Genomic DNA, 14473 nt, shown 5'->3' with positions numbered 1-14473 from the left:
TTCCCAGGAATATTGATGCAACTTAATTCTCTCATTAATGTTCTTTAGATGAACTGCTATATGAAGGAATGAAAAAAATCAATATCAGTCGGATCATTTTCATAGAATTAATAGCAACAAATAATTCATTAAGAGTTGTATTTTCAAATTGCTCGATTGATTCATCATTAACAATAAATATGCTTGATCAATTTCACCGTATGGAATAAACTCATATTCTACTCAAATTCTATTAGAATTACAAGTTTTGATATGATTGCATGCTCCATTTCAATTTTAGTCGTAATTTCTAATATTTGTTCAAATAAAGATTCAAGTTCATAAACGTGATATATTTTAAGCATATGGATTTGAATGCAACTACAATATGTATTCTATATCTAATACATCCTCAAAAGAATATTCATGAACTATGTTCCCTTCAATAAAATTATATTCAACTAAACATGATTCTTATTATTGGTGTATGTAGTTGGATTCAGAGGAGATTGCACGAATTTTTTGTTAGGAAAATAAATCATAGAAGCAATAATCCAAATAGAATGATCATAATATGTTTCAATATTTAAAGATCTTAAAAAAACTCAGTAGTGTTTTTGGTGAATATTAGCTCAATTAATTCCTAAAATCTTGCCAAAAACACTTAAATAAGTAGTGATAAAAAATAAATAAATAAAAAAGAAACGATAATAACATGACTTAGTGGCAACCCATGTGTAGCATAAGACATTTAAAAGTTGCATAATATTCAAATATGCTAGAATCACTTTATTTACGATACTTAAATTGTTTGCAATTGGTCGCTATACTCCCTAAAAACATATTTTGCTTTTTAAGTTTTTCTCGTATCTGACTACGTTGATTTGGTTTCATTTGCAACATTTAAATAATAAAGCATGTCCTACTACTTCTGTTTAAATAAGTTCAACATTTTTTGGAATCAAGTAGATAGTAATGTTCAAAGAAGTCTTCCAAATTATTTATCCCCTTGAAGAATTTTCTAGGCCAAATCTCTCATTAAAAATATAGGAACCCCAAGATGATTACGTTGTATTTGTCTAAAACTATAACTTATCCAATGTTGTTTAAATTGCATCATTTATTAAATTTTGCATTGAGCCAATTAATGTCTTACTCATGGTTGGCATGACAATGCAACCATAAGTCTGATACTAATTTGACACAAGACATCTTAAGGTCTAGCATTTCAAATATAATTAAATAATGCAAGGAATGTAAATCATAAAAAAAAAAAAGAAATTATAATTCATAGAACAAAGGCCACCAAATAAAACACAAAATTTGCATCTTTTAGATGTAAATTTGAAATTACGAAAAGCTCAAACCAAATGTTAATGCGATAATAAGTTAAATAAAAGAAACTTGAAGACAAAAAAAACATTGTCGAGATGATTGAAATTTTCCAGTGTAATTGAAAAGCAATTAAGGACTAATTCCCTGCATATAAAGCTCAAAGCATACCTAAGGAGCTTCCTGTCTAACAAGAGGCATCAAGAACTGTAAAGTTCATTTTCTAATGATATGAATGTTAAGATATAGTGACAGTAATTAAGATAAAATATAAGTAGACCTATAGCCAGTATTGTCCATGTAATGAATAGCCCAGAGAAAACAGTCTAAAAATAGGTTTTGACTGCAAAAGCTTGAATCAACTAAAATCAACTGTAGATAGAATATTCATATCGACCCTTTGTCAAACATTAAAAGTAATAGCCTACCTGAAGCTTTTCAAGTGTTTTGGATAGAGATGAAAATATCCATACAATGAAGACAGCATCCAAGAGAGCAACAGGTAGAACCAGGAATAGCCTCGCTTTTCCAGAAAAGTCGTTGATATTGCCCAAGTGTTCAACAAGCTCAAGGGCCTCTGAGGCAATGAAATATACAACACCAAGAAGGATAACTTTAGAAGTTATGCCACCCAATGTCGGCCTTACAACACCATAACCCATTGAAACCACCAAAAGAAGCATCCTAGAAACAGTTTTCTTGACAGCAGTAAAAGTCACAGCCCAAATGGTAATGCCCATTGGCCGGCTTCCAGAGTCATTAAAATTTGCATACTCAAAGAACCAGAATGCCATCTCACACATGCCTAGTGCAATTACAGCTGTAATATGGTAGTGAAGCTGCAATGTATCTTTCCAGAACCGCACAAATTGGAGAAACCAAACAAGACCAAGTGCAAGATATGCTAATGACATGAAACCATGAAATGTCATCAATGGTGCCATTTTACCAGGCAGATAACCTCCTGGATTTCTCCAAACAGTTCTTCCACTGATTGTCAAACCTTGTAGTTGCGGGTCACAAAACATAAAATAGAGATAGTACATTCCGGTTTTTTCTATAGGAATATTTTGAGTGATCATAGTTGCTTCCTCATTTGTACCATCAAAAAACGTCTGTATGCGTTTTGGCCATTGGGCATTATCAGGATTTGGATGAATAATTACCTCTGCTAACTTACAAGATTTATCCTTGTTAAGTTGTGGAGTGCAGCATATGTCTTCAGAATTTAAAAAGGCCCCACCAATTCGGTCTCTGTCCTGAATTTCAAGTATTATGGCTTCCACCAAACCAGTGCTTGATTGCATATCATGATGCATCGATGCTGATTCTTTTGTTCGACGAAAGGTGACAGAGTCAAATCTAAAAAATTCAAACAGAAACCAGTTTTCATAGCTGGAAATACTGCAGTTGCAAAGAAGTAAAATTCTCAATGTAAACAATAACTGGCAAAGAAGCTTGGGAAGAAAAAAGAAAGAAGCAATTGGGTTATCAATTCCAAATGATCATACCGGCACGTTTAAATATCAACATCACCAAAATTAGCCTAATGAGGAGTATTTGTTGTTAAGTTTACAAATCCTTGTTTGTTGTTTAATCTTATTGAGTGTTGCATGTGATTTTAACTCTACTTTGCATGACTATGTTTGCATTCTTAGCAATTTTAGCATTGGTACCGCTTCTTTGTTATGCTTCATTCACATATATTCCATATCCACAAAAATTGGTGCAATTTTTGGTCTGCATTTTGCATGACAATATATAAGTATGCTGCTCTACAATAAAATTATTGCGTGTTCTATCCTTCCTAGTTTCAACATAATCTATTTTAGCAACTGTCAAATCATTTAAACTCTAATCATTTTTTGACAATCTGGCTCTAGTCACACTACCTCATGATTTCACATTATCACTAGCTTGACCAATCTATTTGTTGACCCCATGAGCCCTGAAATGTGAAAGCTCAATCTTGATGATAGCAGATATAAATTTGAAATAATAATATCCATTAGTGATTTCAATATTTGAAGTTTGCACGCAATTTGATGAAACAGAATAGATCATTTGATGATTAATGGAAGCTACGAATAAGATCAAAAACTCCAAGTTAACATTAATTGGAACTCCGGTCAAGTTCATGAAGAATTAGGTGATTAAAGTCATTAGATTAATAGGTCAATTAGAATTGTAAATTGAAATTTGATTGCCTTTGGTTCAGGCTCCCATGGCAAAAATGAATTTAGTTGATATCCAAAAATTATTTTTAATATTTTATACATCTTGAAAATTAGTTAAACAAACTTCATAAAAAATTCTCGCATTAATTTGATCATGATATTATTTCTGCTAAAAATACTTCAAATATGATTCACATATTATTAAAAATATAGTTGTTTTGTGCATTCTAAATTTAATTTTATCATCATTGAATTTAGAAATTTTTTACGTGTGAAATAATATATGATATCATATATTTTTATTTTAAATCCATTAGTTTATAAAAAGAATTAAAACATTAGAATTATTACAATTCTACTATTGTATATTCAACAATAGCCTTGCCCACACCATTTGCGTTAAACATTAATGACATAAGTACAAATTGTCCAAGTCACTAGCGCAAATCATCTGCATCATTGGTACATACGCAAACCAGTCGAATATAAACGGATGACACAACCACACGTTGCTTTTTTACATTCATATGCATTGAGGCTCTCTGCACATATAAGCTATGCAAATGAAGCAATTGCTTAGGAAAAATAATGACCTCAAATTTTTATATTAGGCCTTCATTTTTCAAGAGGTAGATCAGGTTTAATTTAATCAAATTTCTCTTGATGTTTAGATCAGAGTTTTAGATCAAAAGTCAAAACATCCTATAGGGGTGAACCCTAATAGTTAATTTCCCCTCCCACTTGCAGGAGAGCACTCTCAGTTAATGATAGTTACATAGGCTTACTTTTAGGCTAAGGCTTAACATTTGGGTTTCAAGTAAATTGATGGAAGACATTTAAAGAAATTGGGCAAAACTTGATCAACATCCTATGATTTCATCCTAGAAACACCAATGGTCCTAATTTAGTAACGTTAGAGAATCATAAGCCTGAATGTCCATGAAATTTGATTAGCAACTACGGGTTCCTCCTCTCATGTATCTTGAGCAAATCAGGGTGAATGTATGATTTTTTATTTTAATTAGTTGTCTTATTAACATAGGAGCTAACTATGGCCTAGGTTTAGGGTTTACATCCTTTAGAATGTTTGAATTAATTGAGATGGGGCTTACTAATCTATCAGTGAACTTGTAAGGTCTGGGCCTACAATCTTAGCATGGTGAGCCACTTCACCCATCAACTTTAACACACATTTTATCCTTAATGCCCATTAGATTAATTATTGGTATGCTACAACACATGCCTTTTTTCTCCTCCATCAACTTTAACTAAGGCATCAGAACTTCCACTATCGCTCTGACCTCTGCCTTAAGCCCCTTCATGAAATTCCTCTCCAACACAATATCTGATAATCGCTCCACCCTTCTGGCCAAGTGCTCAAACCGCTCACGGTAGTCTACTACTGATCCCTCCTGCACCAGGCAAAGATCTGCTCATAGAAATCTCCTCCCCGATCGATTTGGAAACATTCTATTATGTAATCTTTGAATTCGCCCCAGCTCCTGATGGGTCTCTTTTGGTCTCTCCACTAGTATCATGACAGCGCCTTCCCCTACAAACATAAGCCTGATGCTGTCAGCTTCTCCTCCTCCATTAGCCCATTGATGGTGAAGTACCTCTCCACCTTACAAATCCATCCATACGCATCCTCCCCTTCAAAAATATGGGCATCTTCAACTTCCTCACCTTCTGATCTCCCATGTTTCCCCTTATTCCTCCATACCTTCCCCTCTCCCAAGTGCTTGGCCCTCCCCACGTCTCCAGGTCTTCCCTTGACCTGTCATAACCCAAACCCCCTTCAAATTCCCCTCTCCTTCTTTCAAATTCAGCACCTCGACGGCCATAAGATCCCTCCCAGCGTTCCCAATCAGCACCCCTTTGCTCCGCTCCCCCATACCCATGCCTTTCCCCATACCTACCTCCTCTATCCTCCCTCTAGAAAGGTTCCAAATAGGGTTTTCTTCTTTCTCCCTCCACGATCTCCACCTCATCTTCCTCCCAATGAATTTCAGAATTCGTCTTCTTCCCTTCTAAACCCTTTTGCCACTGAAGCCGCCGTTTGGTTGTGGATTTCTAACATTTTCTTCATCATGTCTCGGAGATCGGCTACTTGTCCTTCCATAGAGGAAATCCTGTCATTCACCGCTGTCTTGATTTGGTTCATCTCCCCTTCAAGTCTTTCTTTTAGCACATCCACTTTCTTGACCGTCATCTCTATCCGGATTTTTGTAGATTCAAAAAATCTAGATACTGATCACAAAAATAGCAACTTTTCTCCTTCATCGGCCAAAATTCAGCCACTGAAATTTGCCAATATCAACCCACCAACGGTCCCAAGACTTTCTCTAATACCAATTTGATAGGAAATACTTGAGTTTGCAAGTAATCCAAGAGGAAATACTTGAGTTCGCAAGCAACCCTAGCAATAATTGGTAAAAACAACGAGAATAATGCAAAAATCTGGATGAAATCAATCCAAAACGATAGATTGTAATGATGGAATCAAGGCTAAGAAAACACAAAGCAAGATACAATTGATCCTCAATTCGAGAGGAGGATCGTTCTCTCCCAATCTCTAGACGATGAGTCTAGAGCCCAAGACGCCAAGGAAAACTCCAAGAGAATAACTCAAAGCATGCATACCCTAACCCTAGCCTTCTCTCATCTTTTAATACATATCTTCCTAATAAAAAACAATAAAAAGCTTCCTAAAATAAACCAATATTCAAATAGTTTCCCTATGCAATTTCCGCCCCCTTCTCTCTCTCTCTCTCTCTCTCTCTCTCTCTCTCTCTCTCTCTCTCTCACTCTCTTTTCCGCCTTAGGGGGACCCACAAGCTTGGGCAGCATTCAAAGGAGGCAGCTTAGCCCGCCTCCTATAGGTTTGAACCGGCCCAGGTTGGGCCGGTTTGGACGGTTCAGGAAGAACCGTAATAGTCCACTAGTTTTTTCACACTTCAATTTCTTTATAAAGCCTCTCTAACTTCAGTTTTACAAATACATCGATAAAAATAAAAATCTCTCTTATCATTTAGAGTGCTAAGGTCGCTAAAGTCAACCATATTCTCACAATCTTCATTGAAAAACTTAGTAAAATATCTCATCCACCTTTGTTAAATATACTCTTCTAAAAAAACAATTTTGATCTTCATCCTTAATGCATGTCACTTGAACTAAATCCTTACTACTCCTATCGTTTTGTTTGGTTAACTTATACATATATCTTTTGGCCTCTTTAAAATCTAATCTATTATAAAAATCATTAAAAGTTAAAATCTTTGCATCGCAGATTGCTTTCTTAGACACCTTCCAAGACTCTTTATATATCTTCCAATTTTCAAAAATTTTACATCTAAACAAATTATTATAACAAAGTTATCATAACTATAAAAATTTTTATTATTATCAAACATGGGTATTATAATGCTCCATTTATATTTGGGAGTTCCCTTATTCTCCATAATTCTATTTATAATATATATTAATCAAATACTCCAAATCTCCTATAACTATCTAAATCCGAATGGAAGATTAAAAAATTTTATCATAATGCAACTTCTTTATAGCTAATTTACTTCTTATTTTTTTCTTGGGTAACTTGATTATTCCTTCTGGACTGCAATTCGAGAGGAATATACATCTTAAAGTTTATTTGTGATAAATTCTAAAATTAGCATTACTATTTTTCCTTAATATCTTCATAATCAAACAAAATCGTATCATAAATACAATTCTCACTTTCTCAATTGAATATTGCATGGGATTTTTTAAGAATTATAACATAAGATCTAAAGTACCCAAAATATTACTGTTAAAATTGAACAAGATATTACCTTGTAAAGTTAAAATTATTATGTGCAAAAACTTCAAATTACATGCATAGTACAACTCTAGGGGTATGCACCAGAATAAAACTTTGATTCACACAAAGGTCTACCAGATCAACCTCAACATATAGGTCACATGAGAACCTATGCAAGATTCCTCATGATTCATAAAGTATGATTTTAAGATTTATTCCTTTCCTTATGGTGTGTGCATGACTTCTTAAATGGTCAACATCTATTATATATCTAGGAGATTTCTCATTAAGGTTTGCAAGCCAATTTTAAAGGCTTCCATGACATATCCTCTTGGATATAGTTTTGTGAGACTTAAGGAACAAATACATATGGCCAAGATTTCTTGAAGTGCACAATGAAGATCTCTTTATTTGTATTCTCTATCAAGAGCAGGGTTGTAAGATTTCAGCACTGTCCAACAACATGAGCTAGGGTTCTACTCAACTTTATCTTGGTGATTGATAATTGATGAAAGACATATCTTGTATTTGAGAGTTTCTTTGGCGAGAGTTTCTTCAGCCTTCTCTTTTGTTTAGGTGTGGATATACTGGATTTAGGATGGCTAGTTGATGGCATACACCATGTTGTGGCTTTTTTAATGGTGGATGAAATCTTCGATCATTTCCTATGGAGGTAAGCTTTGTTCAAACCCAATTACATAAATCTTGATGTTTGTACTTTGTATATTGTTTGATCTCTTTTGTGATTTACTTTGTGGTCGCATTACTCCATCCTAGTTATACCACCAAAATTGAGTTTCTGTTGTTCTAGTTACAATAAATAGGCATTAGAGCAAAGTTATGCAAGCAACAATGTAAAGTTTAAGATCAAGAAGTCTAATAGTTTTTTGCTCCTTCAGAATCAAATTTAATTCAACAATCCAATTATATTAGCATACATATTCTAAGAAGTAACAGAGGAGTTGTAGTTCATGTTGGAGCATTACATCAAGGGGAAGCAGGTTGGATTGACTTCCTAGCAGCAAGAAAAGTTCCAAAATAAAATTAGATATGAGAAGTGAGAAGACTAAAAGAGATGATCAAACAAATATCATATGTGCTTCATAAGTCTCTGTTACGTCAACCCCCTCTACAAGCGGGAGCAAATCCGCCTGATTTAGAAGAACTGAACCCAACAGAAAAGCTAGGCGGGAACAAGGAGGATATTGATAGGAAGTACTTGAGTTCGCAAGTAACCCTAAGGAATACTTGAGTTCGCAAGGAAACCTAATCGAAATCGGTGGGGAAAACAGCAAGAAAACTGTTATTTTCAACAGTGGACAACATCCAACACAGCAAAACAAAGAGATATTTGAAGGAAACAACTTGTATTCCAGTAGTAAATGATTTAAAACAAAAAAGATACAATGTTCTTCAATTCAAGAGGAAGAACAACTCTCCAAAACTCTCTAGTAAAGCCTGGAGCTCAAAACCAAGAGGAGATCTCCAAAATCAGCAAATCTCAAGATGAAAACCTAAATCAAGCATTAGCCACTAATTAAGACCAAAAAAGAGATACAAATTCCCTAAACACCCTTCTAATTCAAAATTTCCCACTCAAAATTGTGTTTAATGCCAATTTGGGGCCCACATGGGCTTCCCCATTATGTTCGCTGGCTCCACCTGGTGTAAATGAGGACCGGTCCAGCCGGCCCCTCCTGGGCCGACCTAACAGATATTTCAGCTCCTCTTGTGGGGCCCATGAGAGCTGTAATTCAATATTGAAGGAGGAGAAATAGAGGGAGAGATATTTAGGAACGTTTTAATTAAAATTGGAGGGAATTATTTATGGCAAGAGATCTAGATTGAATTCAAATTGGAGAGGGAATCATTTGGGGAAAGTAGGATGATTTTGAAGGGAATTAGGGGAGTCTATTTAGGAATAATTATGCTGTTATTATGGGTTCATGCAATTTATATATGATGTAGATTTTCTCTTGGTGAGTTCCTAATAGTGTATAGGGTTCGTGAAAGAGCCAATCTACCTCTCGAATAGTAGATTAATTGTATCTTTCATTAATGTTTAAGTATTAAAAAAATCAGCCCCTATCTTCAAATTCCTATAATTTTCTACTTGTTAACTTGCTATTTTTACTTCCAAAACACATCAGCCACTCACGAGTGTTTAAAAATTGTTAAATGCTAAGCCCTTTGAGGTTTCAACAGTATAAAGTGCCTGACTTGGAGAGTAATCACAAAGAAGATACAAATTTAATCACAATCCTGAGTCAAAAGGATTTCCTGAGATATGAAGAATCAAGATAGCCTATCGGCTAATGTTTCTAATTTGAAGAATCAAAACATATACTATCGGCCAGAGTTTCTTGGAATGCCTGAAGACTATCTCTTTATTTTGATTCTCTTAAAAAAATAGTTGAAGGATTTCAATATTGCATGACATCATCAGCTAGGTCGGCTTCGTCATGGCGATCATCTTATATTTCAGAGTTTTTGGGCTTCTATGTTTAAGCATGAGTGCACTTGGGATTTAGGGAGAGTTGGTAAGCATGGTGTCATTGCGTACAATAGTTTTTGCTTCTTTAATGGTGGATCAAAGCTCTCCCCTCTCACATGGATGTAGGCTTTATCAAGTTGAATAGCATAAACTTTGGTGCCTTAGCATCTTTGTTTTGTGTTTTTTTATTATTTTTGTGTTTCGCTTTGTTGTATCAACACACTTACTCTCAGTGACGCTTGTGTTCTCCTTACAATAAAACTCAAAAAGAACACTAAAAATAGATGGCCATAGTTGTCACAATTAAATTTTAGGAAGGAAATCTCAATCTAAGTTAGGAAATTTAAAAAAAAAAAACAAACCATAAACTATCCATCATGCAAATATTTCCCGACCCTTCATAACAATAACAACAATATCAAGCACTTATCCCAATATGTAGGGTCGGCTACATGACTCCTTTTTCTCCATTGTGCATAGTTAAAAGTTAAATTCTCATTAATAAAGAAAGGTTATTTCTAATATTTTCTAACTAGGTCATTTAGGTCTACCTCTGCCTTTATTAACATAAGTCAAATCTAATACATCTATGTTCCTAATCAGGTCATCGAAAGGCCGCCATTTTATTTGACCAAACTATCTAAGGCGACTCTCTCTCTAATATTATCTTCCACTGGAGCTACTCCAACCTTTTCATGTATATGCTCATTTTGTATCCTGTCTCTAAGAGTAAAGTCACTCATCCACCTGAGCATCCTCATCTCTGCAACACTTAACTTAGTATTATGTTTCTCTTTTAATTGCCAACATTCTGCACCATAAAGCGTTGCAGGTTTAACCACCATCTTATAGAATTTTCCCTTAAGTTGAGGGGACTTTTCTATCACATAACAAGCCTGATGCATTCTTCCACTTCAACCAGCCAACTTGAATTCTACTAATAATATCCTCATCTATTTCACCACACTTTGAATAATAGACCTAATATATCTAAAACATATATTCTTATTAATGACTTGATCACCCAAAGTCACAATCCCCCACTAGAACTATTATTACTAAAATTACACTCCATATATTCAGTTTTAGATCTACTCAAACGAAAGCCTTTAACTATATGGTTGACCTCCATATTTCAAGTTTATGTTCAACTCCCTCTCTACTCTTATCAACAGGAATAATATCATCAACAAAAAGAATATACCAAGGTATAACCTCTTGCAAATGTCTAGTGAGAACATCCATGACTAAAGCAAAAAAGATATGAGCTTATGGTTGATATTTGATGTAATCCAATTGAAATAGCAAAATACTCGGTCAAACCACCTTGTGTTTAAGAAGAAGTAATAGCTCCTGCATACATATCTTTAATGACTTGAATATAAGCATTATTAACCTCTTTCTTTTCTAGAATTCTCTATAACACTTCTCTTGGGACTTTATCACATGCTTTCTCAAAATCAATAAATATCATATGAAGATCCTCCTTATTTTCTCTATGCTTCTCCATCAAACATCTCAATAAATGTATAGCTTCCATAGTAGACCTACCCAACATGAATCCAAATTGATTTTGAGAAACATTAGTATCACGCTGCAACCTATGATCGATAATTCTTTCCCATAGTTTTAAAGTTAGACACATAACACATTAACTTAATTTCTCTATAATTCGCACAATCTAGTACATCACCTTTATTCTTAAATATGAATCAACACACTTATTCACCACTCATCTGACATCTTTTTAGTCTTTAAAATAATATTAAAAAGTTTAGTAAGCCAAAAAATTCCTTCATCTCCTAAGCATTTACATACCTCTATTTGAATATCATCATATTCAACAGCTTTTCCACACTTCATTTTCTTTAAAGCCTCACTAACTTTGATTTTACTAATACGCCGATAAAAATAAAAATCTTATTTTCATTTAGGTGCTAAGGTCACTAAAGTCAATCACATTCTCAAATCTTTATTGAAAGATTTTAAAAAATATCTCATCCACCTTTGTTGAATATCCTTTTCTAATAAAAGGACTTTTTGATCTTCATCCTTAATACACTTCATTGAACTAAATCCTTACTACTCTTATCTATTTGTTTGGCTAACTTATATATATATATATATACACATACATATCTCCCTCCTTAGTATCTAATATATTATATAAATCATTAAAAACAAAAATCTTTGGATCGCATTGCTTTCTTAGACTCCTTACAAACCTCTTTATATATTTTCCAATTATTAGAATTTTTACATTTAAACCAATTTTTATAACAAATCATCTTATTCCCGACCCTTCATAATCAAGAAAAATTGATTTCATCAATTGCTCAACTTTTTCCATATCAAAGGTTGAATTATTCAAAAGACTATAAAGTGTTAACATATTATAAACAAATTATTGATACTACTCACCATAAAGATAGAAATGATAGCAAAATGTGAAATGATCTAGCGACACAAGGATAAAAGAAATATTGAAAAATTAAGATACATACATGTTACAATACAATAATTGTTGCATACATTCTAGGGTCAATGTATGCATGTAATTATAGTACAAACATTGATCTTTGTTTGTGAACATATACAATAAAATAATCTGAGTAAACAAACCCATACTAAATTTGCATGCATGCAAAAAGTTATCTAGAGCAACAAAAAACAAATAAATAGTAAATTTCCTTAAGATAACTAATATAAAAATATACACCATAAAAATTGGGTAATGCCTGGATTGTGATCAATCTCTAAGTTCAACATAGGAATTGGCGGTCGCTACTTTGACACCAACACAAATGTAGCCATGTTTTTTAGTGAGTTAGCCCAATGGCAATGACCAAAAAAGTAATTGTTAAAAACATTCGGAAAACATAGGTTTAGCAATGCTTCTCAAAGAGATGTAAAGAGTTTAATTGACTTAATCATTTATCATTTAGTGTCTTTCCGTATAAAAAGAATTAAATTTTGGGATTTCAATTTATCAAAATAAAAAAGGTTGAACCTTTAGATTAAGAGGGTGCATAACGATATCAATCTTTTACATTTTTTCCAGTTATCTAGAATAAATGCATGCGTACATTAGAATATCTGGCATGAAGTTTCATTGGGTTGTAAAGACTAATGAACATATTTCGGGCATGCCCTAGAGCGCTCAAATCGTATGAATATAAATATTCAAGCATTAACTGCGAAAACCTACAAAAATAGACATTCAATTCACATGTGATATGATTCCACCACAAGCAGAGTGAAGCATGCACAAAAGAGTCATACACGTCTTCTACTCGAGCAGCTGGTCATCCTCAACAATAAACCTCGCCCCAAAAACAGTAACAACGAGTAAATCAATACATTAATTTGCTATGCATCTTTATTAAAAAAAAAAAAACATCAACGGAATGGATTCAACAGCCCGAATTAATTGGATCTCCCGGTTCGGTTCCATTGATAATCTCTATCAACAAAGCTGTAAGGATCTAAAGACGAATGTGCATGGTAGCAAAAGAGAGAAAACAAATCCAGTAAAATACAAAGAAAGAAGGCTTACTGGATAAATGATTTCCCATCGGAGGAGGAGGAATTGATGCTTGCCTCCGACGCGTATAGACCCTCGCTGCCGCCATGGAAGAAGAAGGAATTCGAGCGAGGAATGAAAGCCCCGTTCTTGTATTCATGGATCGAACCTAGTGAAGGCAAAGGGCAACTAAATAGGACAAAAAACCCTACAAAAAAACCAAGAAATATCCGATCCGGAAAAAGTAATGCTCCTGGAACTCCCATCAAACTTGATTAATTGAAAATTCGATACCGCTGCAGAATAAATCAACAGGAAATAGGAGGAGATGAGGCCGGCGACACTGAAAGCAGGTAGAGGCCGATATCGAAAAATGCGGAACAACTCCGAGAGCACCGTCCAAGTGATCCAATCCAAAAGTAAACTTATTATTCACGATATTACGAAAATTGCCCTCCGATCAACTAATAACAGATCTGCCCACGTAGCAATAACTTCTGACGTGGGATGGGTATTATAGTAATTGACTTTTCTGCCTCGATTGCTACTGAACGTGCTGCGGCCAATCGTCATTCACTCGCATGATGCTCAGCTAATTATAGGCTTTGTTTGAGACAATTTACTTGCTATTTTTTATTGTTGCTTTTTATACAGAAATTTTTAATTTAAAAAATTTTATAATATAAATTTTTTTAAAAAAAATAATAATGATTATATATACCCTTAAAATTGTATAAAAAATATTAATTATTACGTTGCATTGAACTTTTCATCTAAAATTTATTAATATTTAAAAGATTTGTTTACTCTTTAAGAAATGATAAATGTTATTTCATATTTTATTAAATAAAAAACAAAACATAAGCATAAAGAAATATATCTTAATGTATTATCAAGAATAATATTATCAAACTGTTAAATATGAACGATACATATTACATTTTGCTTAAGTTTATGTTTAGATAAAAAATATAATATAAGCTGAGTGCTTGTATTGGTGTCAAAATTTGACGTGACTAGGAAATCCGATATAAATCCAACCCAAAATTTTCATGTTAGAGTAAACTTGTTTGGAAGACGAGTCAAGTTCGGGACCCTGTTTCTGATCCGTTTGAAGTTTCGGATCGGATTCATGTCAACCTGATACCACGATACAAACCTGAAAT

General features: G+C 33.8%; 1 protein-coding gene across 1 annotated transcript in view; it reads right to left on the bottom strand.

Annotated features, from left to right (window-relative positions):
• LOC110116569 (transmembrane protein 87A) overlaps nucleotides 1–13716 on the bottom strand; it is a 28566-nt gene extending 14850 nt beyond the window's left edge. The window contains exons 1-2 of the mRNA XM_020850209.2: nucleotides 13341–13716; nucleotides 1740–2673 (exon numbers count right to left, since the gene is read on the bottom strand). Coding sequence (XP_020705868.1) covers nucleotides 1740–2673; nucleotides 13341–13573 — 1167 coding nt within the window. The 5' untranslated portion in view covers nucleotides 13574–13716. The remainder of the gene's footprint in view (nucleotides 1–1739; nucleotides 2674–13340) is intronic.
• Nucleotides 13717–14473: the final 757 nt, after the last annotated feature.

Source organism: Dendrobium catenatum, unplaced genomic scaffold, assembly GCF_001605985.2.
Source record: "Dendrobium catenatum unplaced genomic scaffold, ASM160598v2 original_scaffold_76227, whole genome shotgun sequence".
Taxonomy (NCBI): domain Eukaryota; kingdom Viridiplantae; phylum Streptophyta; class Magnoliopsida; order Asparagales; family Orchidaceae; genus Dendrobium; species Dendrobium catenatum.
The sequence above is the reverse complement of the archived record's forward strand: the minus strand, read 5'-3'. Positions and strand labels throughout refer to the sequence as shown.